General features: G+C 36.9%; 1 protein-coding gene across 1 annotated transcript in view; it reads left to right on the top strand.

The window, feature by feature from the left end:
- The window catches only part of LOC134661280 (5-hydroxytryptamine receptor 2A), a 47,253-nt gene extending 21,368 nt beyond the window's left edge, over positions 1-25,885 (top strand). The window contains exons 2-7 of the mRNA XM_063517271.1: positions 1,579-1,681; positions 2,900-3,029; positions 4,479-4,677; positions 16,996-17,116; positions 21,155-21,262; positions 24,786-25,885. Of these exons, the coding sequence (XP_063373341.1) occupies positions 1,579-1,681; positions 2,900-3,029; positions 4,479-4,677; positions 16,996-17,116; positions 21,155-21,262; positions 24,786-25,683 (1,559 nt within the window). The 3' untranslated portion in view covers positions 25,684-25,885. The remainder of the gene's footprint in view (positions 1-1,578; positions 1,682-2,899; positions 3,030-4,478; positions 4,678-16,995; positions 17,117-21,154; positions 21,263-24,785) is intronic.
- Positions 25,886-27,953: the final 2,068 nt, after the last annotated feature.

Raw genomic sequence — 27,953 nt, 5'->3', positions numbered from 1 at the left:
GAGACGTGTCCCATGTTAGCCTCTCACGAGTTGTACGCATTTTTGTGCGTGCATGCGAGGGAGTCTTACATCCTACAACGGAGAAGCCAATTGTGAGTTTGTTCCAAGTCTTTGCTTTTAAAACGACACAAATAGTCATTGTTACGTTAAGCGGTCAGTATGAACGCACCGCTCAATGGAAGGTTTGGGTTAGCTGCATGGGTATACATGCTAGAAATTTATCAAAATCTAATAAATCCTTCAAAGTTATATGACGTTATTCACAAGAAAATAATTAATGTTAGATGGTGTTACAAAAAAAGGGGGTGGTTTATCTACCTGCCGCTAGATGTCACGCTCATCGCAATATTTTATTATTTTGCATAATTAATTAATTGGTATTTATATCCTCTTGGTGTCATATGCACGTGAATTAAGCCTTTTGTGTATTTCAAGCAAGTGCTGAGCAGACTTGCATATCCTAACACCTCTCATACCACGGATTATTTGGTACCTAGCCTGGTCATGCTTTCTTACATTTGGTTCAGTCGGCTTAAGCCCTTACTCCAATTCGACTGAAATAGAACTAAATATCTTGGTGTAAGTTGACAATAACGAAATAGACCGTTTCAACGGAACTCGAGTCGAATTATTCAAAAGGACCAAGGCTTGTATATCGGCTGAGCGTAAAAGGTGCTTGTTCAATTCGCAGAATATTGAACTGGTGGAGGCTACATCCACCTGGTGAAGACCCAGCTTGCTGCGACTGCGTTGGCTGTGGCAGACTTCAGTGGCTGCACTGATGACAGTGACCTGCGGGGCGCTGGTCGGGTCAGGCGATGGCCGAGCTAAAAGGCGGCATCGTCAAACAGCGGTCTTGACATCACTACGAGAACCGGCAACACTGGGAGCAGCATGATGACGTCTGTCATCTAGAGATCGGTTTTTGCGCGTGATCAGCGTCGCGTATTACCTAAGTCCCTAACTCTCATATTTTGTGATTCTCTAATAAATATTGTTATAAATGGTGCTCTGGTGTTTTTACCCTTACACTATAATAAATAAAAAGGTACAGCGCTTATTTTTTACATGTTTATGCAAGTAGCTGACGGTCTTTCCACCACTATACAACCGGTTGACGGTTTTTTTATATTTATAATAACACCTAAACTATCTTCTGACTAACGGCCCAATTCGAACTTTAAGTTACGTCAGTTAATAGATCTATAAAAGATATGGATTAGATATGTCAGTATCAAAAGTGACGTTTTTGTTTGAAGAAATGTCACATTTGACACTGACATATCTAATCCATATCTTTTCTAGATCTATTAACTGACGTATCTTAAAGTTTGAATTGGGCCGAAAGTATCAAACAGGAGGCGATGACAAAATTTATTTTATTTTTTTACGTTTCGGTGGCTGCCATTCCTCAACCCACCAACGGAGCGGCAGCTGACGTCCATGAGCGATCATCATACATAGCCATTAACCAATAAACGAGTTATCGCCCGGGAGGCGATTGGTCATGGAAATCTGTTCGTGGCTCGCGATAATGAATGTTGATGGTACTCATTATAAAGGCACGTTTTGTCGCAGGCCATTTTCCGCTGCCGGCCGTGTACTGCCTGCTGTGGATATGTTTGGACGTACTCTTGTGCACGGCGTCTATCATGCATCTCTGCACCATTAGCATCGACAGGTAAATTCATTAAATTTTTAGTTGTAGTTATTGTAACTATGCATAATATATACAACTAGGGAAAAAACAAAGCTATCGGTGTAAATTTACCACTTTTTAGCGTTATTCTGCTGCTATGCGAGAGCAAGATAATTTTCTATTACTATGCGTATCACTAATGCTAATATTATTTTATACTATGCAATGCTAAAAAGCGATTTTAATTCATTTATAATATGTTTTACATAGTTGTTTCCATGTCCTTTTATTCGTTTGTGTAATCGTGAGGCCCAATATCCCGACATACTAAACCATTTTTCTGGAATATTATGAATAAAAATATTATGTCTTTTCCAATTCCTCCATAATGTTTTTGGAACAATAAAAACATATAGATAAAATGTTTTGTAATAATAAAATTGGGCTCAACCTTTATTACCAATACCATACACCCCTTCAATACCCCTCATTAACATGGACAGATATAATACTATACTTATAATTATGTAAGTAGTTTAGAAGTACCTATACTGACTTGCAAAATGTTAAGGTGGAGGTTCGCGCCGCGACAGTCAGCCATATTCGAACTTTAAGATACGTCAAATACTAGAGATTGAAACGATATGGATTGGATATGTCAGTATCAAACAAGTGTCAAAAGTGACGCGTTTGTTTGAAGAAACGTCGCTTTTGACACTTGTTTGACGCTGACATATCCATTCCATATCGTTTCAATCTCTAGTATTTGACGTATCTTAAAGTTCGAATATGGCCGAGAGACAAGCGACCGAGACAGAAGACCGCGACCATCATTGACAGAGTGTTTCTGTCTCCTATCTCTGTCTCGCTCGCGAACTGTCGCTTATATGTTGCCTATCGTCAAGTGACGGTCGCGGTCTCCGGTTGCGGTCTTCTGTCTCGGTCGCTTGTCTCTGTCGCGGCGCGAACCTCCACCTTTACCTGCTTAAATTAAAACGTGTTCACGCAGTTGAAGTAGCTACACGGTTTTTCACTCGATCGTGTATACATGTAGGTACACGTATTGTTTATATTTGCCATTTTTATTGTACTATGCTGTTCAATGTTGGCTTTTCCACGTAACTACTTCGGCTGCTGATTATATAATAAGTAGGTAAGGTTGGTTTTAAATTTATGTGTGTATTTCTATGTTTATTTAATTACATAGTCAATGGAACGGTCTATAGTGGTTCCAACAGTATTACGTGTTATTTATTTCAGATATCTCTCGCTTCGGTACCCAATGAAATTCGGACGTAATAAAACAAGGAAACGTGTAACAGTAAAGATTGCCTTCGTTTGGATTTCATCAACGGCTATGAGTCTACCGCTAAGCCTTATGTATTCGCAGGTATAATAACATACATCGATACCCAAGTACAGTCGTACTAATTACGCGGAAAATTTGGTTGTAACAACTGTATGTTTGTGCACTATGGTACTAATTGCAAGACATTTTTCTCCGTAATTAGTACGATTGTGAAGTAGGGTATCGACTTACAGTTGTGTGCAATATAATAGCGGTCAATAGGAAAATGAAAATTTGGGGAAAACTTTAGATAACTTAGATTAATTATATTGGATATTTTCTTATAATTCTTCTGCATTACTTGACATTGTTTCAAAATTAGCTGTAGCCTTTACTTAAATAATATTGGAAGTACAAAAAAAATATCATGAAAATCGGCTTTTTTACTAGGTACCTCGCGGAAATTCTTATAAAAACGTAACATTAACCTACGAAAAAAAAGACAACTGTGTAATATTATTGTAACTTAGTATTTTGCCTATTATTTCCAATCGAAGCTTTACATCTAAACCTATGTCATCCAGAAAAAAATAAGTTTTCTATAAGACGATCTTTTTTTACTTTCAATATTATTTAAGTAAATGTTACAGTTAATTTTGAAACAATGTCAAGTAACGCATAAGAATTATAAAAAAGATCCCATATAATTGATCTAAAGTTATAGTTGTCCCCTAATTTTCATTTTACTATTGACTGCTTGTTTAAGTAGATTCAAAAAGTCTATGACAATCTTCATCACTGCTATTATATTGCACACAACTGTATAAAGCTATTAAAAAATAGATGTTTTTGTGTTCGTTTTATTTTTACGACACCGAGGCATACAGTGTGGAATAAATCAATAGTATTCAATAGGTATTAATACCTACATGACCTACAACCGCCAAATGTGTAACAAACATATTAATAGATATCCTATTTATTTTGTTATATCAGCGGGTCGTCGTTCTTCATTTTTAGAGACGGTGGTTTTGCCGCCGCATGATTACAATATTTCAAATAGAACCTAGTATTTCGTCAGGTCAACATTGATTAGTACCTAATGCAAAATTATTAATGCAATTGACATGCTTAAAAATATAGTTTTCATTTACCGATTTATCGCCAATTGAGGTTCAGTTTATCTTGTAATTAGTACGTAGGTACAATATAAATTAAGAAGTTTGTTTTGTTGTTTACAAATTATAAACTAGGTAACTTTAGGAAAAACTTCGTGTTAAATGAGCGATCAAGATATTCCGGAGACGCCACCCTATTCTGGAGTTGCGCTACAGAGAAACGATGCTGCAATGCCGGTTCCCGAAGACATCATTGAGAACTTATAATATGTGTGTAGATAAAACAGAGTAACTGTACGTAATTAGGCAATAATACACTCGTGTGCTCCATTTCCAACTCACATTTTTACTTTCCACACTCATATTTTAATGCCTTTCATTATGTAACAGTCACACAAACTGCTATATTTTTAATTAGTGTTTGTCCTTGCAGGATGTAGAATCTCTGTTAGTTGATGGCGTATGTCAGATTCCCGACCCATTGTACAAGTCAATTGGATCTATCGTCTCGTTCTACATACCGCTGGTTGTGATGATGGTGACCTACGCGCTGACGGTGCAACTGCTGGCGCGGCAGCGTAAGGGGCTCGGGGCTGGTTGGGCAACGAGCTGGCTTGGGGCTCCTCCAATAGGTACGAAATCACAACATCCTAAAATGTGCGAAACCGACAGTAGAGCGACCCAAACCGTTGAGTTGAGTTGTGACAGATTTGAACATTCCGATGGCGGCAGAAATGCAGCAACGATGATATTGATAGGCGTTATGGGGTGATAACAAAATTACATCATTTATAAATATATCAGAATGTACGTTTGAATTGTCCTCCCGGTTGGTACAATTCGTGGTGATTAACCATGTTTATATAGGTATTTAAAATTTAGGTTTATTAAAAAAAGTTTGCATCTTTAGCCTGAAGTTTAGCCTAAGTACAGGTTTGAAATAAAGCCCAAATATTTTATAAGATGCTTTTATAATATGCGAAAAAATAAATGCTGGTCCATTCGGCTTTTGTATGATCTATGCATGTCAGAATCGTGTTGTTCATATTTCCTGCACATGCACTTGTTTTTTTGTCTTCGGTTATCGCGACTTACTCATGAAATATAATCTTTAATAGAAAAAAACCGACTTCTCTAACTACTAGCCTAACCCACATAACGGTGCTTATACTTTATTTGGTAATATGTATACATTTTATGGTAATCATAGTGGTTGATTTAGTTTAGGTATCATAGTGGTTTTCCGGGTCTGGGTCCAAGTCCGAGTACGGGTCCGAGTCCGGAGTCCGGGGCCCAATCCAAGTCAAAATCGAAATTGAAAATCACAAAACGTGTACTATGCGTCATTGAGGAGTTCTGTTCTGATCATCATCAGCAGTTCCACTTCATCAAATGCCACAGTTTTTAATGTAAATGCTTGATTTTCTGATGAAAATATATAAAATTCTATACGGATGCCTTTAAGATTTGAGAAGTTCCCTCGATTCCTCATGGATACCATGTTCAGGACTTGAGATTGACATAAATGTGCCTAAAAACCTAACTTGCTTAACAAACATAACGAAAAGGACAAATCGCCAAATGCGAGCTATGCGTCGTTGAAGAGTTCCGTTATGATCATCATCAGCAGTTCCACTTCATCAAATGCGACAGTTTTTAATGAAAATGCTCGATTTTCTGATGAAAATACAAAAATCTCTATACGCATGCCTTTAAGATTGGAGGAGTTCCCTCGATTCCTCGTGGATCCCATCATCAGAACTCGAGCTTGACAAAATTGTGGCTTAAAAACTTAACTTGCTTAACAAACATAACGAAGAGGACAAATCGCCAAACGTGAACTATGCGTCGTTGAAGAGTTCTGTTCTGATCATCATCAGCAGTTCCACTTCATCAAATGTCACTTTTTTTTATGTATATGCTTGATTTGTTGATGAAAATACGAAAATCTCTATACGCATGCCTTTAAGATTTGAGGAGTTCCCTCGATTCCTCATGGATCCCATCATCAGCACTCGAGCTTGACAAAAATGTAGCTTAAAAACTTAACTTGCTTAACAAACATAACGAAGAGGACAAATCGTCAGAAGTGTGCTATGCATCGTTGAAGAGTTCCGTTCTGATCATCATCAGCAGTTCCACTTCATCAAATGTCACTTTTTTGAATGTATATGCTTGATTTGTTGATAAAAATACAAAAATCACTATATGTGTGCCTTTAAGATTTGAGGAGTTCCCTCGATTCCTCATGGATTCCATCATCAGAACTGGGTTTTGACAAAAACGGGACCAATCTGTATGCATATACATATAATCAAAAAAATAATTTTCAAAATCGGTCCAGTAATGACGGAGATATGGAGTAACAAACATAAAAAAAATAAAAAAAATAAAAAAAAACAACCGAATTGATAACCTCCTCCTTTTAGATTTGGAAGTCGGTTAAAAACTATGAAAACGGATTATATCGCGTACTTATATTGAATTTATTATAGTGGGTAAAGGGTTCGAAACGTCGGGATGTATTATATTATAATATCAATATACGCGATATAATCCGTTTTCATAGTTTTATTTCATTTGCTCGCTTCGTTTAACAAATAACTATATTTGTAAGTAGGTAAGTCACTTTGAGGAGCTTATTCGGTCCACTATGTTCAGTATTTTATCACATTAATAAAGATGTACCTAAACCATCAGTTGAAGGACCAGATTTATCAACCTACGAATATATGGGGCTTTTACGTTAATCTGATAAAAGCATTTATATTCGTATTGCAAAAAAGCTTTCTATTAAATATTCTTTTAATTATTTAGTATGTACAATCCATAAAATGAAATTTATGCGGGCAGCTTAAATTTAGAAATCATATTTATAATATTGATGTATATTTATATTTTATATTATAGGGGTTAACCATAGAGAAATAAGTAAGCATAGAGTGCTCACTCCATACACGAGTTTTCTATATTATTAAGGTGTTTAGGAGGTATCGTAAAACGTGTTGCTAATTAGTTTACTTAAGGTGGTTCGATTTTCATACAAAATTCAATCGACTTTCATTAAGTAACTACACACTATTACTACATACATATTTCCGCATTTATCTTCTTTCGAATATTCATTTTCGCTAAATGAATAGGAACACAATGTTTCATACAGAAATCATGCAAAAATCATAGTTAACTTATCATCAATTTTACGTATGTGTGCGTCACAAATGTCGTGTACGGATACATTTGCGACGTTGCCATACCATTTCCGACGTTGCCGGGCTGACCACGGCGTGAATTTGAAGTGCCGTCATGTTTAGTGCAATTTTGTTGAGCTACCCGATTTTGTTGAATAAGTACCCGAAGTTCGTCAGCTTAGCTAAGAGCTATCATGGTGCGTTTTGTAAACAGTCGCTTTTTTGCTTACAAACGGAAGGTTACCGGTTCAATCCCCAGTCATTGTATGCTGGGACATAACTTTTTGTAATTTTTTACACCTAAATTTCGTACTGTTTTTTTTTTTAATTTTTCTTATTTTCAAAAATCGATTGATTAAGTATGGGCTAAGCGTATTCGTTTATTTTTTACAAAGATAATTAGAAATTATACTCTACCTAATCACTTTGATTTTTACAATCAGGACATTCAGGACATCCTCACAGCAATAAAAAAGAAATGTATAAAATTTAAAAGTAAAATTAAAAAGTACATAATCTGTGAAAATCAGGTAGGTATTGAATTTTTTTTTGAAAACGTTGATAAAGTAATTTATTGATAATAGCGACCCGCCCCGGCTTCGCACGGGTTAACAAATTATACATAATCCTTCCTCTTGAATCACTCTATCTATTAAAAAAACCGCATCAAACTCCGTTGCGAATTTTAAAGATCTAAGCATACAGACAGACAGACAGGAAAGCGACTTTGCTTTATACTATGTAGTGATAGTGATAGTGATGATGATGATACTGAATATTTGGGAGAAGCGCTGGTGGCCTAGCGGAAAGAGCGTGCGACTTGCAATCCGGAGGTTGCGGGTTCTAACCCCGGCTCGTACCGTCATACCAATGATTTTTCGGAACTTTTGTACGAAATATCATTTGATACCTATTTACCGGAACCTATTTATATATCGATACCTATTTTTCGGTGAAAGAAACCAATGTGAGGAAACCGGACTAATCCCAATAAGTTTACTCTCTGGGTTGGAAGGTCAGGGCAGTCGCTTTCGTAAAAAATAAGGGCCCATGCCAATTCTGGGATTAGTTGCCAAGCGTACCCCACGCGAGGAAGAAGAGATTGAATATCTGGGAGACCGACCAAAGCTCAGAAAACATATAAAAACCCAAAAATGCGCGTTTTCTCACAGATCAGACCTAGCTAAGAAATCAAACCCCTTATAGCAAATTTCATCGAAATCGTTAGAGCCGTTTCTGATATCATCCAAATATATAAATAAATATATATGTATAATAATTGCTCGTTAAGATAACACAAAAAGGACAAAAATAAACAAAAAGAAATTACCTACTCGCACCAGTCTTGAACCCCAATACTCTTGCACGTATTTCCACGAACATACCGTAACGCTATTGCAGCATACTTACGTTGTGTGAAATTGTCTACTACAAGCATCACGGAAACACTGTTTGCATGTGTGAGTTATAGTAGGAAAAAGCATGACAGCAACACTCCGTCGACTTTAAAGGGTGGTTTTTGCACAATGAAGTATTCAATGTTTATTATAATAGTTCAATATTTACTTAAAAGAGTTCGCTAAACATACTTTTAAGTATATAAATACCAAGACCATTCCACAAAAAAATAAAACATGAAATTTTGCGAAAGTGACGCCATCTAGCGAGGGTTAAGCTTTGGGTAACCTAGTCGAACCACCTTAAAACTAAATAAGTACTTACTTATGAAGCTTAAATCGTACTAGAGACAAACCAAAGAAAGTCTGCAGCGCTAGATTAAAAGTAGTTTTTAAAAATCAGTATGCGACAACACCACAGAAAATGGATTAAATAGTCTTGATACTTGTGAAATTTCTACCATATTTACCGTCTATGAAAAAATTAAGCTGTATGCACAGCTTAATTTTTATGGTAAAATAAATTTCATTCCAACAATAGATGTCACTATTAATATTATGTAGACATATACTAATATTGATAAATAATATTGGGAGAATGTGACATTTGGCTTCATCAAAATTAATAAGCTTTTGTAATATCCGCGACGGCGGTAAATAGGTACAGAGGGCCTACCGCGAAAACCGAAGTTCTCAATATGCGAGCATCTTTCTCTTTTACTCCCATTAAGGCGTAATTAGATTGACAGAGAAATTGCCCGCAATTTGCGAACTAAAGTTTTCGGAAAAACGAAATAAACCATTAAAACAATAAACATATATTAAAAATTAATTTTAGCTTTAACTAGTAGGTACCCATGCCGTGAGCATAAGCATGGAGGTTGTGGGTTCGAGCTCAAAACCCGGCTAGTTACCAATGAGTTTCTCGAAATGTTAGAGGAAGTTCATAAGTATGCCTATACCTATTAGGTGTGTTCAATTTGCTGTGAAACCTTAGTCTAAACCAATATTATATTATCTAAGTAGGTACATATGGTGAAGTATTAAGATGTTTCATTCCACTTACCCGTCATCAACTCCAAATTTTGTAAACATTGTCGTTTTTCAGCTTGAATCGCCTCGTGCTGACTTTTTACAAGTGTAAAATTATTCGTCATGCGGAAAAGTAACTCCCGCACGCCGGTTTTGTAAGGTTTCACTATGTTTATTCCGTTCATCACAAAACACAATGAATATTTAAACGATTTTGACAAACACATACCATAGTGCATGACGTTTACTGACTGCTTAAAAAACATTGCCATATGTAGTTTTTTAATTCGATGTCAAATTATTGCGCTGCAGACTTTCTTTGGTTTGTCTCTATAAGTAAATAAGTTTTCGCAACGCTTGGTTAAAACTTCTCATAAATAGGTTTTATCTTTGTATGGAGTGAGCATTAGGTCTAGGTATATATAGGTATGCTTACTTATTTCTCTATAGTTTTAACTTAGCAAATACGACTTGGTTACAAGTCGACCAAGCCCTCGGGGTTTCTATTTTCAGCTCTAAGGGACAAAAGGTATCTAAAGAAGGTCGATATAACGATCAAGAGATATAATTTATAAGACATATACATACGAATGACATATTCTTATCAGATATCTCTCATACAGTATAACATGAAGTTGATAATATATTTCAACCTAAGGCACATAAATACCTAGGTACTTTAAGTAGGTATTATAAGGTTCGGTACCTATAACATTAATTGGCTATAGACATTTTTTTGATATTGGAGTGTCGTAGTCGTATCAAGTATGGTATAGGTTAAAAAATAGGCAGAGGTATCCCCATGTCTAAAGAGTAAGTCGGCTCGGGGGGCTCGTATAACAAAGAAGAGCAAGTTCAGTTCAACCGACCGATATTTTAGGTCACCTTATCGTTATATCGACCAATCATTAGTGGTTATATATACTGAAACGCACCCAATCACTTCTGCCACAGTCTACTTTGTTCTTGTTAATTGTTCTACATATTATAGAGACTTTATTGTTATGCTATTACAGAATGGCAGATATACTTTTGACGCATAGTCCCACTCCCTATCAGACAAGCGCAGACCAAATTCACATTCAAGCGCATGCTGCGCAAGTATTTCCTTGACAAACTTTCCTCTTCGACTTAATGATTCAAACTAGGTATTTATATATATATATATATATATATATAGCGAGACACCAGAAAGACGTATTGCAGCATTACAGTTCATAGTTAGACGCCTGTAAAAGTCGATTGGCAATGTTTGGCTACGTATTATTTGCTTGTAACGAAATAATAAAGTTGCGTAGTGAATAACGCCACCATCTATTGGCGTATTGATGAACTAAAATGACAGGTAGAAGGTTTTGGAACGTCAACAGGAGTATCTTGAGTGAACGTAGGCACGAGCAGGCATTTTTGTCGTTATGTTGGTAGACTGGTCAGGCAGGTTTACCAACTTGAATTGGAGGCGGGAGCGGTTGGCTCCGCCGCTGCAACTGGCTTCCTTCTTCTTGATCGGACCGCGCTAGAGATCGGACGTTAGCCAAACTCGTGCCTAATTCGCTACGTTCCTGACGGCTTACGCCTGAAGGATTATTCTGAAAGCTTATAGATTCTCACGTTCTTTAACCGTTTAGCTAAGTGTTTTATTCCAAGTGTTATTTTGATTTCTTATGTGCCATTATAAGCTTACTTTTGTAAAATAAAGAAACTATGTGTTGTTTTGAAAAGATGTGTCCCGCCGAGTTTGTTGCCGGGTTAAATCTTCTCGGGTCAGAGGTGTAGGGTTGGAACCGGTTTAGTTTGACTGAAATAAAGATTTGAACGATTTCATGTGATCTTTTTATTTTCAATTTAACCAGACAACATTCTAATAGCAATTAGTTCTTTTCATCATTTAGTATTGAAATATAGTAGGCACTAGTATGGTTAATGAGTCCGAATGTTTATTTCATGCGTTGGTAGCATACCTACTATTTTGGCTGTGAAGTAATACATCTAGGTACTACCCCCACGCGCCCACCGCCATTAGGAGCATCCTTCTCCGATATCAGCAAGTGGGATGGATGCGGAGTTTCATGTATTGCTTACACAGCCACCTGGGAGCGTGGTGTATTTCTGGTGACCTACATTCCATAATCTGGACACTTTGTAATGGTAAGCTCACGTGTCTAACCTTGATTGTATGGTGAGTGTAATTCATTGTTATTTGGTGAGAATTATTGTGAAACTGTGAATTATGATTGAGGCAGTCGAGCATAGCGGTCTTTACGTGACGTCATCTCTGGGATCGTTACGTTTCTTTATAATTAATTTTTGTAATCCATTTAAATCGAAGCGATCTTGAGTTATTTTGATTTGAAATCCATACTGTTAATTAAAACCAAGTATTAGCTATCACGACGTGATATTATTTCATCGCTCACTTGTGAATCTACCCTCAATAATCGATTTTTCATGAAAATACAATTAAGTTTTAAAATCTATTTAAATCTAAGTGATCTTAAGTTATTTTGATGTGAAAACCATATTGTTAATTAAAATCAAATATTGGCTGTCACGACGTGATATTATTTCATCACTCACTTGTGCATCTACCCTCAAAAAATATATTTTTTTTTCATGAAAATACAATGCACCGTTAGAAATTGATCCTGCTGATTTGCCAATGCATAGGATTATGTAATCTTTACCCTGTAACGTTTAGTAATTAATAAAATTGCGACAAATTATTGCTCGTAATGCCGTGATAGATCACAAATCGTGCATACTATGGAAACATGAGCTACGCATATGAAAATTAATGTTACAGTGTCCTGCAGCCAGAGCCGAGCGAACTTGCAGACATCATACCATTACGCCCGTGACACAGAAGCAGCTGTGCAGTATCTTCTGTGCTGGAGATTTGGAAATAAAAGGACAGGTTTCGTTCTAATTGTTTATTAGTGAATTTTATTTTGAGTGTAATGGCGAAGCATAACAGTCGAACGTAACTAATAAGCTGTCACTTTTCCTATTGGCCCATTTTACCGTGTTACTTATTTTTGGAACACGTGTTTGTTTGTTGATAGAATGAAATAAAACGCACTCATTGAAGTTTAAATTTTATTCTGAGATTTTTGAAGTCCCGTATACATTGGAAACATGTTTTTTTGTGTCTGCTACCTTGCATTTCACAAACCTTTTGAGTTTAGCTTGCATACATGATAAACCTGATACCGTGCAAATGATGATTTCAGTAACAGCCAGCTATGTTGAACCACATCGTGTCTCTCGCAATCTGCCGCAGCAACTGTAACGTTGCACGTACATATTTTAATTATAAGCTTTAATTATTTTATTTTTACACCTTAAACTAATATAATTTTAACGAATTAACTTATTTATAATCGATTTTAAATTATTACTGCATGAATTATTATTTCACATTTTAATCTTAATTAATTCTTATTTTAAATTTTACTAATTATTTATTTATACACTTTTATTAATGAATTTTATATTTACATAAATTGTCTTATTCTACTTTACTATAGTAAAGTAAGACTAAATAAACATTTTGATGTATAGTTATAATCAAATTATATTAGGTATTGCATGTATACTCGGACGTTCACACTTTATTCGTACCGACTGTACTCGCGACAGTCGCGACCGGCCTATTGGTTGACGTCATGGAAAGATCTAGAAGCCGGTTGCGCGAGCGCAGCCCTCCCGCCGCTGTCCGCGGAGCCGTCACCGTCAGTCCGCGCCAGCCACCTTTGCATACGCACGTACCGCCGCGCACACGAAGCCTATCCGTGTCGTCTCGCGCGCCGTACGAATTTTAATCTTTTTAATTTAATTCAGGTGTGCGCGGACACCTTATTAATTTATAAATTTGCTCAGCGACGTTTTCGCATATTACGATTCCCGCACCCACGTATTGGTAAGTGCAAAGTGTTGAACGTTTCATTAGAATAAGTAGCTTTAGTGTTACAGTAGTTTGTTGTTCGATTCATATTAATCGCAAAACCTAAATTTAATCTTACGTTCCATTCCATCTTTTGCTAAATGCTTTTAGCTCCAGAATGATCTAGCAATTTCCTTTGTTCTCATAGTGGCGGGTACGAGTAAGTATGTGTACGTACCCTCCTACTTATTTAAATTCACTTCTTTGTTCTTCTTTCTTTCTTTACTCTGTGCTTTTCCTTCGTTTTTGTAACTCCGCTCTGCTTGTGAACACAAACACGCTTTCTGCTTATGGTGCACCGGCTTCCCCATGGTCCCATCATCATCATCACAGGGTGTTCACAAAAGCAGAGCGAGCAGGAACACCTTACTAAGACATCTGGAAATCCACAGGGTGCGTCGTAACATTTTAAATTCAAGGCAGGCAGGGTTGGAGCCATAGCCGTTCGCCCGCCGTCGCCCCTGCTCCTCTTCAGCGCTGTCGAGTGACACCCACCTGCTGCGGACCCTCGACCAGCCAGGGCAGTACCGGATCTCGGGTGCAAATTTAGACGGGCCTTGACCACCCACGACCCTATTCAAAACTTAGTTTTTTTATTTAAATAAATACTTAATTTGTTAACGAGTTGGTAGTACTTCTTTTACCTCCCCTACCAACAGGGACGTACTTCCCCCTTAACGTTACAAAACGGCAACGGCAAGCGGAAAGGATCAGCCTCCGTGCTTGGGTTGGACCTCACCACCACCACCTTTGACTTGGTCGCGTGCATCATACTTTATTAAGCTGGTGAGCAGTTCCCATTTCGTTGGGATTATTTTGAGATGTTTTACTTCTGCATGGAAGTCTTGAGCGAGTTTCTGTTTGTTAAAGCTAAAGAAGAAAGCTATCTTTAGTGATTTTGATCAGTAATGTTCAGGTTCATTTGATCAGTTGACGCTGATAGTACCAATGGTTCTGAGTAACATGATTTAAAGACCTGTTTTTATTTTCTTTTTTTTTTGGAATTCACTGTTAACATTGTTTTGCTTTCGACGGACTGAAAGCTTGTACTTTCGTAGGGCTGAAATTACGCCCGATGGACTGGGCACTACTGTCATGCTTTCGACAGACTGAAGGCACGCCCGATCGACTGGGCAATACTGTCATGCTTTCAATGGACTGAAGGCACGCCCGATGGACTGGGCAATACTGTTTTGCTTTCGATGGACTGAAAGTATGCCCGATGGACTGGGTATTGTTTAGTGACCGCATCAGAAGTGCCGGAGCTTGTAAGAGGTGCACGTGGTCTGCTTTTTATGTGCAGAATGCTCTTTGCGAGGAGCACTTACGCGGCTGAGATGGTTACTTCTGACGAGGGTCTGGTATCTGCCGAAGGACTGGCAATGCACCGAAGGACTGGTGTTGTTTTGTTAAAAATGAATTCCCGTATATGTACTGTGTCCATATGAGTAAAATTGGAACTATCAATTCAGAATCTTATTTATTTTAAGATGTCTTACAAAAATTTAGATCACATATGACCAATTTTTTTTTTTGTAATGCCAGATAATTTCCCCGTAAATTGATATTGACGACAATAGTAGTGATACTGTCGAGCAATGAATTAGAGCTGTTGTAATTTGTGTTTTGATGTTTGGGATTGATCTGTTTTCACATAAATTTGAGAGTATCCGCCAGATGGAGGCGATGATTATTGGAGTGTATCCGTTAGATAGCGGCGATGATTACTGATGATTATTTTTATTTAGTCGTTGCTCGATGGACTATTTTTGACTAGAGAATTGAGGACTGTTAAAGTAATTTTGAACAATTATTTTTTCTGGTTTGATTGATAACAAAGTTTGATTTTAATAGTAATTTGAGTGAGACCCAAATTGTTGGTCAGGAATGAGCGAGGGATGAGATACTGTGCTGAGTATTTTGTTTCAGTATCAAATGCATACACCCACACACGAGGACGTGTGTAGCGCAGGACGGCCGTGTCGGAGCGAGACACCAGAAAGACGTATTGCAGCATTACAGTTCATAGTTAGACGCCTGTAAAAGTCGATTAGCAATGTTTGGCTACGTATTATTTGCTTGTAACGAAATAATAAAGTTGCGTAGTGAATAACGCCACCATCTATTGGCGTATTGATGAACTAAAATGACAGGTAGAAGGCTTTGGAACGTCAACAGGAGTATCTTGAGTGAACGTAGGCACGAGCAGGCATTTTTGTCGTTATGTTGGTAGACTGGTCAGGCAGGTTTACCAACTTGAATTGGAGGCGGGAGCGGTTGGCTCCGCCGCTGCAACTGGCTTCCTTCTTCTTGATCGGACCGCGCTAGAGATCGGACGTTAGCCAAGCTCGTGCCTAATTCGCTACGTTCCTGAAGGCTTACGCCTGAAGGATTATTCTGAAAGCTTATAGATTCTCACGTTCTTTAACCGTTTAGCTAAGTGTTTTATTCCAAGTGTTATTTTGATTTCTTATGTGCCATTATAAGCTTACTTTTGTAAAATAAAGAAACTATGTGTTGTTTTGAAAAGATGTGTCCCGCCGAGTTTGTTACCGGGTTAAATCTTCTCGGGTCAGAGGTGTAGGGTTGGAACCGGTTTAGTTTGACTGAAATAAAGATTTGAACGATTTCATGTGATCTTTTTATTTTCAATTTAACCAGTCAACATTCTAATAGCAATTAGTTCTTTTCATCATTTAGTACTGAAATATAGTAGGCACTAGTATGGTTAATGAGTCCGAATGTTTATTTCATGCGTTGGTAGCATACCTACTATTTTGGCTGTGAAGTAATGCATCTAGGTACTACCCCCACGCGCCCACCGCCATTAGGACCATCCTTCGCCGACATACATATATATATATATATATATATATATATATGTAGGTTTATTTGTTTTTAGTATATGTGTAGGTTTAACAATATAGTTTATATTCATAATGATATAGTCCTGTTTTCAAATTAATTTATTCTAAAAGACACTGCATCTACTTAATCTTTCTGGTTTTACCCATTGGTTGACTGGTAGAGAATGCCTTAAGGCATTAAGTCCGCCATTTGTACCGGATCCTTTATTTTTACTTTGCACTTATTTTTAGTGACATTGTACTAGCAACACGTAGAAGTACTTGCAATCGTGGCACTATTCGCCTCGATAGATTACCGCCAGTAAAATAGTACCTAAATGTAATTTTGGCAAAAGTACTCCGCCCGTGCCCTACTAACAATAAGTCAAAAAGCGCTATCTCAAAAGCAAATGCATTGCTAACTTAAACTTTACTTTCTATTACTGATAGTTCCATTTTAAAAATCATTTGTTATTGAGATAGCGCTATTCGGCTTTGGAGGGCAACTGACAGACAAGTAACTATTTTGTAACGCTTTTAGAACGGCGCTGCACGTGGCGTCGGTTCCTCGGAAACAGAAGCACCCCACAGCACTCCGCCGCCTCTACTGACACAGAATTGCCGCCGATCGATACCAGGGATCTCTGGCTTCAGGATTCTAGGTACATATTACCTTCCTTACCTTACATTCTAATACTCGTAATAACGCTGTTTGTTAATATAAAGGCTAATACTAATGTAGCATTCATTTCAGTGTTGTAAAATATGTAGATACCTAGTAACATTTATTAACCGTAGGTACTATATTAAATTTACAAAAATGTGCTTAGTTTACTGCGTGAAAAAGCTATCGCGCGACGGCTAGCAAATGTAGGCCGTGCTTGAAAACGTATTAGCCGTATCAGAAATGTGTTTAAATTCATGGGTTCTGTATAGATACCGTAGTAACAGAATTTATACCTAGACTAGGTAATGAAAGGTCCAGTTCTGCAGCGATGACGATCTTCCCTTTAACTACTAATATCTGGGAGACCTGCTCTGCTCGAAAAACATATAAAAACTCAAAAATGCGCGTTTTACCAGAAATAAGACCTAGCTGTTCGATTTTACGCCCCCGAAAACACCAATATAGTAAATTTCATCGAAATCGTTAGAGCCGTTTCCGAGATCCCCGAAATATATATAGGTAAATAAATAAACAAAAATTGCTCGTTTAAAGGTATTAGACTATGACAGACTTTTTGACTACTACCCGTTCGCTACAAGTTGGCCGTTACGTCTCGGGCCGCTTCCCCGCGCAACCCCCTCTGACGCCTTACCCACTCGGCCACCACAGCTTTACAACTACTTTTATTACTTTTACGTCACCCTAGGCCCGTAAGTGGGATTTCTCTCAATCTCACTTCCTGGCCAAGGCAAGACGTAAAACTTTAGACAAACCACGGGCGGATATTCGTAAAGCCCCGGATCGCATATTTATGGCCCTCACCTTCGGTTTGGGCCACAAACACCTGCGACCTGGAGCATTCACGAATTCACCTCCCTAGGTATGTAATGTACTATCGTTTTATACAGTCACATAAATTATTACATAAAGTAGGTGAGCATTAAAAAATAAAGTAAACAATTATTTTTGTCGACAGTAATAGGATTTGTACCTGTGACGACATTATGTAACGGCTTGTAACGGTACGGCCAACTTGAAGCGAACGGGTAGGACGCAACAATTTTGAGGTAAGTAAGACCATTTCGAAACTATTAATTTAAAGCGTTTCGAGTATGAGCATTACAAGCGTTAGACAATAAAAACGGTTATTAACTGACTGCATCACACACTTCACACACAAATACTACGACTGCTTCTATTTTACCCATTTTTTGTGTCGCACTCGCTATTCAGTTCGAAACACGAATAAAGTTGATTGTTGAGTAGTTTTTGTCCTAGCAATTCACTGGAGAGCAATGGAACTAGGACGAAATACTGCTTTTTCGACCAAATTGTAGGCGTACGTATTTAACTTTTTCACCGCCATTGACTTGATATAGTGTCACTACATTTCGTGCCCCACATGCCACGACTTGATATGTTATACGGGTTGTTTATATGGTATGTTTCGTAAAGACACAAGTTTTTTTAGTTTTTAAAGCACAAGCCCCAACTAGCAAAAAGCGCTCTAACAACAGTCTCTAGACTACAATTTTTCGCTCTTATATTGATTTTATATCATCGTCTAAGCCCGGATTTGGGCACAACTTATAAGAGTATTTATTTTAATATCGTTCTAATATCAGTCTAATTGAATGCTGTTTGCACTCACAGTAATCTTTTTCAAAACTAAATTAAGCTGCCTTAGGCTAATGTCGCTTTTACTTAAGTATCTTGTAAGCCTACAACTACATAGGCTTATATTGGTCGAACGTAAGTATCTTGTAAGCCTAGATATGTAGGCTTATATTGGTCGAACTTAAGTATCTTGTAAGCCTACATAGGCTTAAGTTGGTCGAACGTAAGTATCTTGTAAGTCTACATAGGCTTATATTGATTTGTTTGTAAGGTCACACAGTCTCACACAGAGATTTGAAACATTCTATTTGTGATGTATAAAATATACGGGTGAAATTAACTGCAACGTGACAAAAATATATTAGTGTAAGTGTTTATGAATTATGTTAACTATAATAACGTGCTGTTTATCATCGTGTGTTTATGTTATGCTAAGTATTCACATGGGAAAATATTATTTACTGTAAAGTAGATCCCGTTTTACACTTCAAACTTCATGCGCCTAATCAAATATGGTATTTGAATATTTTTATAATTATTTTATTTCTTTATTTTGTATTGATAGTCAGCCATTGCTGTAGCTGTATTTTTCAAGCGCACTATTAGAGTCTTATAAGCATTCTGAATACAAATGATATGGCCATGTTGAATAAATTAGGGTTCCTTGCTTTACTTATACTTACAATAGTGTTCCCAAAAACGATTTAAGATCAAACCATCTTATATTGATCTTCACTTTTGTGATATAAGTGTCTTGATCCTATATCACTCCAATATCTTACTAAAGTGCTGCTGTTGATCTTATTATAGCTTTGAATAAGATCAGAAAAGTACGTACTTACAGTGTTCTTATGCTATGCCGATATTAGTCTTACATTCTTACAATAGCATTTAGAAATCTAATATAAAATTAAATGAACTTAGAGAATGGGGATATAAGACCAGGTACTCTCGAGTTCAATGAGACTTCGTAAATGTTGTTGTAAGAGCAAGAGGCTTAAAATAGTATTATGCCATGTTGATATTAGTGTTACATTCTTACAATAGCATTTAGAAAGTCTAATATAAGATCAAATGAACTTAGAGAATGGGGATATAAGACCAGGTACTCTCAAGTTCAATGAGACTTCGTAAATGTTATTATAAGAGCAAGAGGCCAATAATAGTATTATGCCATGCTGATATTAGTCTTAGATTCTTATAATATCATTTAGTATTATATTATTATATTATAATTTATTTATTATTATTTATTATTTACTTAGTAAATGTTATTGTAAGAGCGAGAGGCTCATAATAGTATTATGCCATGCTGATATTACTCTTACATTCTTATAATATCATTTAGAAAGTCGAATATAAGATCAAATGAACTAGCTTAGAGAATGTGGATATAAGACCAGGTACTCTCAAGTTCAATGAGACTTAGTAAATGTTATTGCAAGAGCGAGAGGCTCATAATAGTATTATGCCATGTTGATATTAGTCTTATATTCTTATAATAGCATTTAGAAAGTCTAATATAAGATCAAATGAACTTAGAGAATGTGGATATAAGACCAGGTACTCTCAAGTTCACTAAGACTTAGTAAATGTTATTGTAAGAGCGAGAGGCTCATAATAGTATTATGCCATGTTAATATTAGTCTTACATTCTTATAATAGCATTTAGAAAGTCTAATATAAGATCAAATGAACTTAGAGAATGTGGATATAAAACCAGGTACTCTCAAGTTCAATGAGACTTAGTAAATGTTATTGTAAGAGCGAGAGGCTCATAATAGTATTATGCCATGTTAATATTAGTCTTACATTCTTATAATAGCATTTAGAAAGTCTAATATAAGATCAAATGAACTTAGAGAATGTGGATATAAAACCAGGTACTCTCAAGTTCAATGAGACTTAGTAAATGTTATTGTAAGAGCGACAGGCTTATAATGGTATTATAAAATGCTCTTATATACATATATAAGACTAGGTAATAAGACTAAACTTACTAAAGTGCGTATTAGCTTGTCTAAGACTAATATAAGAGCGATGATATGTTCAAAACAAAAATAAGAGCGCTATAAGCTCACTACTCTTATAAAGTGCGCAATCTGAGACTTTTTTGCTAGTTGGGGCATTATTGTAATTGACTTAGTTCTACTACAGGGAAAATTAGCTGTCGTGACTGAGTACCTAACACTAAACCAATCGAGTGTATACGTTTGAACCGTACTAAAAAAAACACAAGCAGATTTGTTGGGACACTATTGTTATTTTGCTACAGAGGTAACCTTAGCTATCCTAATTGTTGCATGCTTATTGAATATAAGTACCTATTTGTTGATGTAGTAGGTAGTCCTCCGCGCTGTTCTATGTTTGTAACCATCTGTGTAGAGTTGATACGAGTACATGTTGTGTTGCACAGCGAGCCCGCCCCATCAGCAATGACCGCACTGCATCAGTTTGGGGCTGAGATGTTGCGCCTGTCCCGCGGCTTGGAAGCTTCCGCTGCGTCTAAACCACAATATAGCGGGTATATATCAATTGGCATTATTAATTATCTCAAAATTTAAAATATATTTTTTCCAAATTTATATAAAATAACTAACATTTGGGGCATTTCACGTGAAGCGGACAGGGTAAAATGGTTGAGGTTTCCAATTTCGGTTATATTCGAGTATGTTACACATGTATGAGTTCTCGACACAACCACAAAATATTTTTACAATTGGAAGCCTATTTCATAAATTATGGGTCTTAGAAGATTTGACTTAAGGCGAGATTTACATTTCTTTAAATGCCACGACTCAGTTAGAGGAAGTATAGTGAACCAAACTAACTGCTACATTTAGTTAACCCTTAAATTGCCTTTATTGCCTCATATTTCGATTTCGTTTAAAACTTATTTTTTATGAAAAAAAGTGTAAAATATTTTTTTTTTTTACTTTTTTACAAAGATCGCATTTTTTCAAAAAATTTTTTGCTTGTTATTTTGAAAGCCTATATTATGTTTATACTCTACGCAAAATTTCATAGTGGGCCGCAAAGTAGTTTAGGAGCTATACGAATAACAATACCAAAGTGCGGCGTCAGCCCCATAGTAGCATCACTCCGTCCATAGTTACGACGACACATTTTTGTTTCACATACATTTTAAATACTGTTATTAATGGTTGTGTCTGATTAATTCGGTGATTTCCCATTAGTTACCACCAAATAGTCACCAGTGGTAACAACTGGGATTTTTTTCCCCACCTGTTCCCACTGGAAACAATTGAAAAAAAAAATCCTGTACTAAAATACTAGTGGCATTTTTTCTCAGGGGTCACCCATTAATAAAATTTCATCACACGTTTAGGGGGAGGGGGAGGTCAAGAAATGTGACATGTTGTGACTTTGTAACGTCACTTAAACTTCACCTGTAACCGAACATGAGTATTTGCTGTATAGTTAGATAATATAGGTTTTTGCAATGAAACATAGTTTTTCTGCATTATATTTTTATTCCTAATCCGTTTCGTGTCATAAAATATCTAATACTAAAATAATAATACCTACGTAATTCGAATTCCTGATTTAGTTGAAAACAAAGTTGCAAAATATGTGACGTCACACTATGGGGTAGGGGGTTAGGCTTGTCAAATGTGACAAGCAGGGGGGGGGGCTGTTGTGACGTAATTTATGGATGACCCCCTCAGTAGTTACCACCAAAACTTTTTTAGTGTTCAATACTAATTAAAATACCTAGAATAATACACAAAAATGAAAACAATGTTCGGTTACAGGTGAAGTTGAAGTGACGTCACAAAGTCACAACATGTCACATTTTCTTGACCTCTCCCTCCCCCTAAACGTGTGACGTAATTTTATTAGTGAATGACCCCTGAGAAAAAAATGCCACTAGTATTTTAGTACAGGATTTTTTTTTTCAATTGTTTCCAGTGGGAACAGGTGGGGAAAAAAATCCCAGTTGTTACCACTGGTGACTATTTCGTGGTAACTAATGGGAAATCACCGAATTAATCAGACACAACCATTAATAACAGTATTTAAAATGTATGTGAAACGAAAATGTGTCGTCGTAACTATGGACGGAGTGATGCTACTATGGGGCTGACGCCGCACTTTGGTATTGTTATTCGTATAGCTCCTAAACTACTTTGCGGCCCACTATGAATTTTGCGTAGAGTATAAACATATTATAGGCTTTCAAAATAACAAGCAAAAAATTTTTTGAAAAAATGCGAACTTTGTAAAAAAGTAAAAAAAAATATTTTACACTTTTTTTTCATAAAAAAAAAGTTTTAAACGAAATCGAAATATGAGGCAATAAAGGCAATTTAAGGGTTAATTAAATGTAGCAGTTAGTTTGGTTCACTATACTTCCTCTAACTGAGTCGTGGCATTTAAAGAAATGTAAATCTCGCCTTAAGTCAAATCTTCTAAGACCCATAATTTATGAAATAGGCTTCCAATTGTAAAAATATTTTGTGGTTGTGTCGAGAACTCATACATGTGTAACATACTCGAATATAACCGAAATCGGAAACCTCAACCATTTTACCCTGTCCGCTTCACGTGAAATGCCCCATTTATAGCGTTTGCGGCATAAAGATACATCTACATTGAATAACATCCTAATAATCATACATCACAAAAAAGAGGCAATTTATTTAAGCATGTCTTTGTGTACGAGAAGCAGTGTTAGGTACGAGTACTTGTTACAAGTGCGGTCCTGGTCCTACTTATGCAATTTAACGCTTTCTGTTTTTATTACACACTTTTATTTAGCTTCACTGCGTATTTACCCATATTTCTACTTCTTTGTGCTTCAAATCTTGTAACTTGAATTTGACCCACTTCCGGGTGTCTGATTGAGCTGAAATTTCGCATATTCCATATTTCCGATGACAATGCAATAATATGCTAACATGGAGCTGATCTGATGATGCATTCAGAAGGTAGCCAAAGGAACTCTACGAATGTAAAAACATATACTCATTGAGTTTAGGCTTATTTGAAAGGTCTCGAGAAGTACTTGATAGACATGCAAAGTTGAGAAAGTACAGTCGGCAATAAAAACAGTTTCATATGCAGGGCAGGCATGAGTTTAAATAAAGTTCTTATAAATTGTGATATTGACATATATAGTGATAGCATACCAGTAATAAAAAATAAATTAACTAGATACTTCATGGGTGACAATAATTCTGGCGCAGGTCAGGGCTCGGTGCATTATTGAATGTGTATTACTCGCAAAAGGTTTTTTCTTTTTTCTTCTCTTTACTTATTTTTGTAAACATAGATCATATACATATAGATCATCTGTTCTTATGCTTTGTGAACTTGTATGTGTAACTAAGTTGGGCAAAAACTTTTTATAATTTATTGTATTTCTATAAGTGAGAACCTATAATTGGCTCTGTGATTCTATTGTAATTTCTGGATATATGTAGCGCTGTTGGTTTTCCATGTACTAAAATAAAAAAAAATAAAAAAATAAATAAAATAAAAGTGTGTATCAAAAAATATTTTGACGGTTACTTGTTTATTTTCAGTAGGTATACGATAAATGTAATTAATGCGATAATTTACAACTAGGAGAGTATACCATATAAATAAAATATCTAGTATAAAATACAAAGTTTGTGTAACAAGTACTTGACTTATCCGCAAAATGTCTCTTATTTGTGATGTATCCCAATATAATTCTTTGTGCACGAATGCAGACATACCTTTTGGTTCACAGCGTGTTAGTGGTATTCGTTGATTATCTCACACCATACACCAGACGCCAGCTCGTAAAGGCTCTCTTTATTTAGGCAAAGTAAAACTTGTTACTAAATTTGGAATTGATACCTTGTGTTGGCTGGTGGAATTGACATTTAAGTGATGATTTCGAATGATAAATAATTAATAGCGTTCATTTTAGTCTCTAATGTTTTACAGTTAGTAGATTTTAGTATTTTCCTCGCATTGGTGTGGAGGAAAATGGTGTGTTCCACTCGGTTGGAAATTATTTAGGTCTTTTAAAATCCCTCTTTTTCTTTTTTTAGACCTCATACATCAGAACGTGCCGGTATAGTCACACCTGGATCCATGAGCGTTTCATCTAGCTCACCTTCGTCGATGCATCGGGATAGACGCCGACTGTCGGCTGCTGTCGATACAGGTACATTGCCACATCGACCAAGAAGCGCTTCTGATGACGAAGGTAACGAAGGACTGCTTGTACCCAATGTCTTGACTACTAAATCTCGTAGTTCCGAAGATGGTCTGCTCCTGCCGCCTCCTTGCACGTGTCCTTATTTTGGCAATGAGTCGACTCCACCGAGACGTAATACAGATGTAGTCATTGTACCCGGAGGGGATGTTAATGACTGTAACGGGTTTTCTCGGCTCAGAAGTGATGAACCATCCATCTCCTACTCTAGGCGTTCAAGTCGTGGAGCATCTTCTATGGTTACATGGGAAGAGGAAAGGAGATGTGGAAGACGGGGTTCAAGTTTCGGCGTGTCTAGAACAATACTGGCAACTCCTGTGCGAAATATACGTACCCGAAGGTCATTAACATCTCGAGCACAACCGGCCAACCCAAGTCCATATCGCCACGCGAACCCAAGGACGCATCACTCACGGAATTCAAGCGTGATATCTCGGAACTCTTCGCGTCACGGTCGGATATTGCGACTTGAACAGAAAGCCACTAAAGTCCTTGGAGTGGTGTTTTTCACGTTCGTTATACTGTGGGCGCCTTTTTTTGTTCTGAACATGCTACCAGCTATTTGTCCTCGTTGGGAGAAAAACGTACCTTATTGGGTTTTTGATTTTGTACTGTGGTTGGGTTACTCAAGTTCTATGGTAAATCCGATTTTCTATACAATATTTAATAAAGTGTTTAGACAGGCCTTTAAGAAGGTGCTTCTTTGTGAGTATTGCCAGGGATCAAGATAGCCCGCCCCATGGGAGCGCGTGCGGCCCAACTCGGACCCCGGCGTGAGCGCGCTCTCAGTCAACAGAAACATTCGATCTCAATTCGTATAAAACAATAAAGCTCCTCATTCTTCTTATTTGTAATAATTTATTTATAATGTGTTCTGCTGCAACTTCAGACCGAGATTTAAAATGTTGTGAAATATCTTGGTAGCAATAGCTACGTTTTTGGCCGATTTCTTACGTTAGTTGGTAATCATAGTTACTCGAATTGTCACCATTAAATTTGTTTTATATTACAATATTTGTATCAAATGAAGAAGTACAGGTAAAAAACTTATAAATGATAATAAACCTATAAAAAACAAAAATAACACAAGTAAATAATCTTCTGCCATATTTGCTGATTTTTGTAACTGACTTTGACATTCATGACGCACACGTAAAAGATAAAAAAAACCGGCCAAGTGCGAGTCGGACTCGCGCACGGAGGGTTCCGCACCATCAACAAAAAATAGAGCAAAACAAGCAAAAAAAACAAGCAAAAAAACGGTCACCCATCCAAGTACTGACCCCGCCCGACGTTGCTTAACTTCGGTCAAAAATCACGTTTGTTGTATGGGAGCCCCACTTAAATCTTTATTTTATTCTGTTTTTAGTATTTGTTGTTATAGCGGCAACAGAAATACATCATCTGTGAAAATTTCAACTGTCTAGCTATCACGGTTCGTGAGATACAGCCTGGTGATAGACGGACGGACGGACGGACAGCGGAGTCTTAGTAATAGGGTCCCGTTTTAACCCTTTGGGTACGGAACCCTAAAAAATAATGTTACCACTGACAAGCCTATAGGTAGAGTATGTGCGGAAAGAGAAGAGTCGTGAAATGTATTGAGCCCCATAAAGTCTATTTTTTTTATTCGGTAGACTAAAATGACATTTCATAGTATGAAATGACACATGATGTTCATACTATGAAATGTCATTTTAGTCTACCGAATAAAAAAATAGACTTTACATTCCACGACTCTACTCTTTCCGACCAGACTCTATCTCTTAACCAAATTGTATGCGGCAGGCGTATGCGAGACTTGTATTTGTTGTATAATGATTAGGATTTAAAATGACGGTCGAGGAAATTGTTTAGCATTTTACAGTTCACTTTACAATGGACAGCTCTTATTAGCATAATTACCTATGTATTAATTATGCAACTAAAATTTACTTGAACCGCAATTGCTAAATAATCAATTTCCGCCACCGTACACCAACCGTACACCCTTTAGGAGTAGGAGACCTTAAGAATAATAAGAAGATAATAGATTGCCTACAATAGCGACCTACTCGTATAATTATATTTGCCCTAACCTGTAGGAAAATATTGTAAAGTGTAAATCAACTATACTCATGAACAAATTTAGAGCAAAAAATGTTTATTTACTGGATTACAGCTCCTAAATTAATTTTATAATTGGTATTTTACTGCGTTCCTCTAAATTTCTCCATGAGTAAGTATATAACACAAATACATTTCACAGGCTTTATACGGAGGTGCAATTATCCGCAGCCACATTGAAGTGATTGAGTTAAGTAACGGAACAGTACCTACCTACAGATGTCTTTCTTTCCTCTTAGATTTAAGCCACTAACTTATCATCATCTTCCTGCTACCTGCTTTGTGCGTTACTGACAGTTTCCCACAACCACACCCCCCAACAACGGAACATTCCGCCCGTCCAATATTCAAATACTGGGATTATTGTCAACTTTGACTCGTAGTCGAACTATGGGACTCGATTCCGAGACTGCGGGATTCCAGGATATTAGAAATCTGGGATTACGGGAACGGGGATTCCGAGATTTCAGGATTTCAGAATCCCGGAACTCCATGATATCGAGATTCAAAGGGTTATTTTAGAATTTAAGGGTTCCAAGACTTCCGAGATTACGGGTTTCCGTGACATGTATCTGAGCGCCTACCGCGAACCACGTTCGACGTGTTGCCTCTCTGTCGCACTTGTAAATTCGTACATAAGTGTGACAGGGAGGTAACACGTCGAACGTAGTTCGCGGTAGGCCCTCTGACGTGTCAGTCCAACATACGATTAACGTTAATAACGTTATATCTCGTGTTTTTCAGTCCATCGCTATGCTCAAGATTGTAAATTAGACAAGTAGGTACTTGAAGCAAAAGTGATCTTTGCTCTTTTGTTGCACAAATAACTCTTCACCTTTTAGATACTAAATGTGAGAAATTGTCAGTTGTTTAATAAGGGAGCAAAGTTGTTTAC

The sequence above is a fragment of the Cydia amplana genome, chromosome Z, assembly GCF_948474715.1.
Source record: "Cydia amplana chromosome Z, ilCydAmpl1.1, whole genome shotgun sequence".
NCBI lineage: Eukaryota > Metazoa > Arthropoda > Insecta > Lepidoptera > Tortricidae > Cydia > Cydia amplana.
The sequence above is the reverse complement of the archived record's forward strand: the minus strand, read 5'-3'. Positions and strand labels throughout refer to the sequence as shown.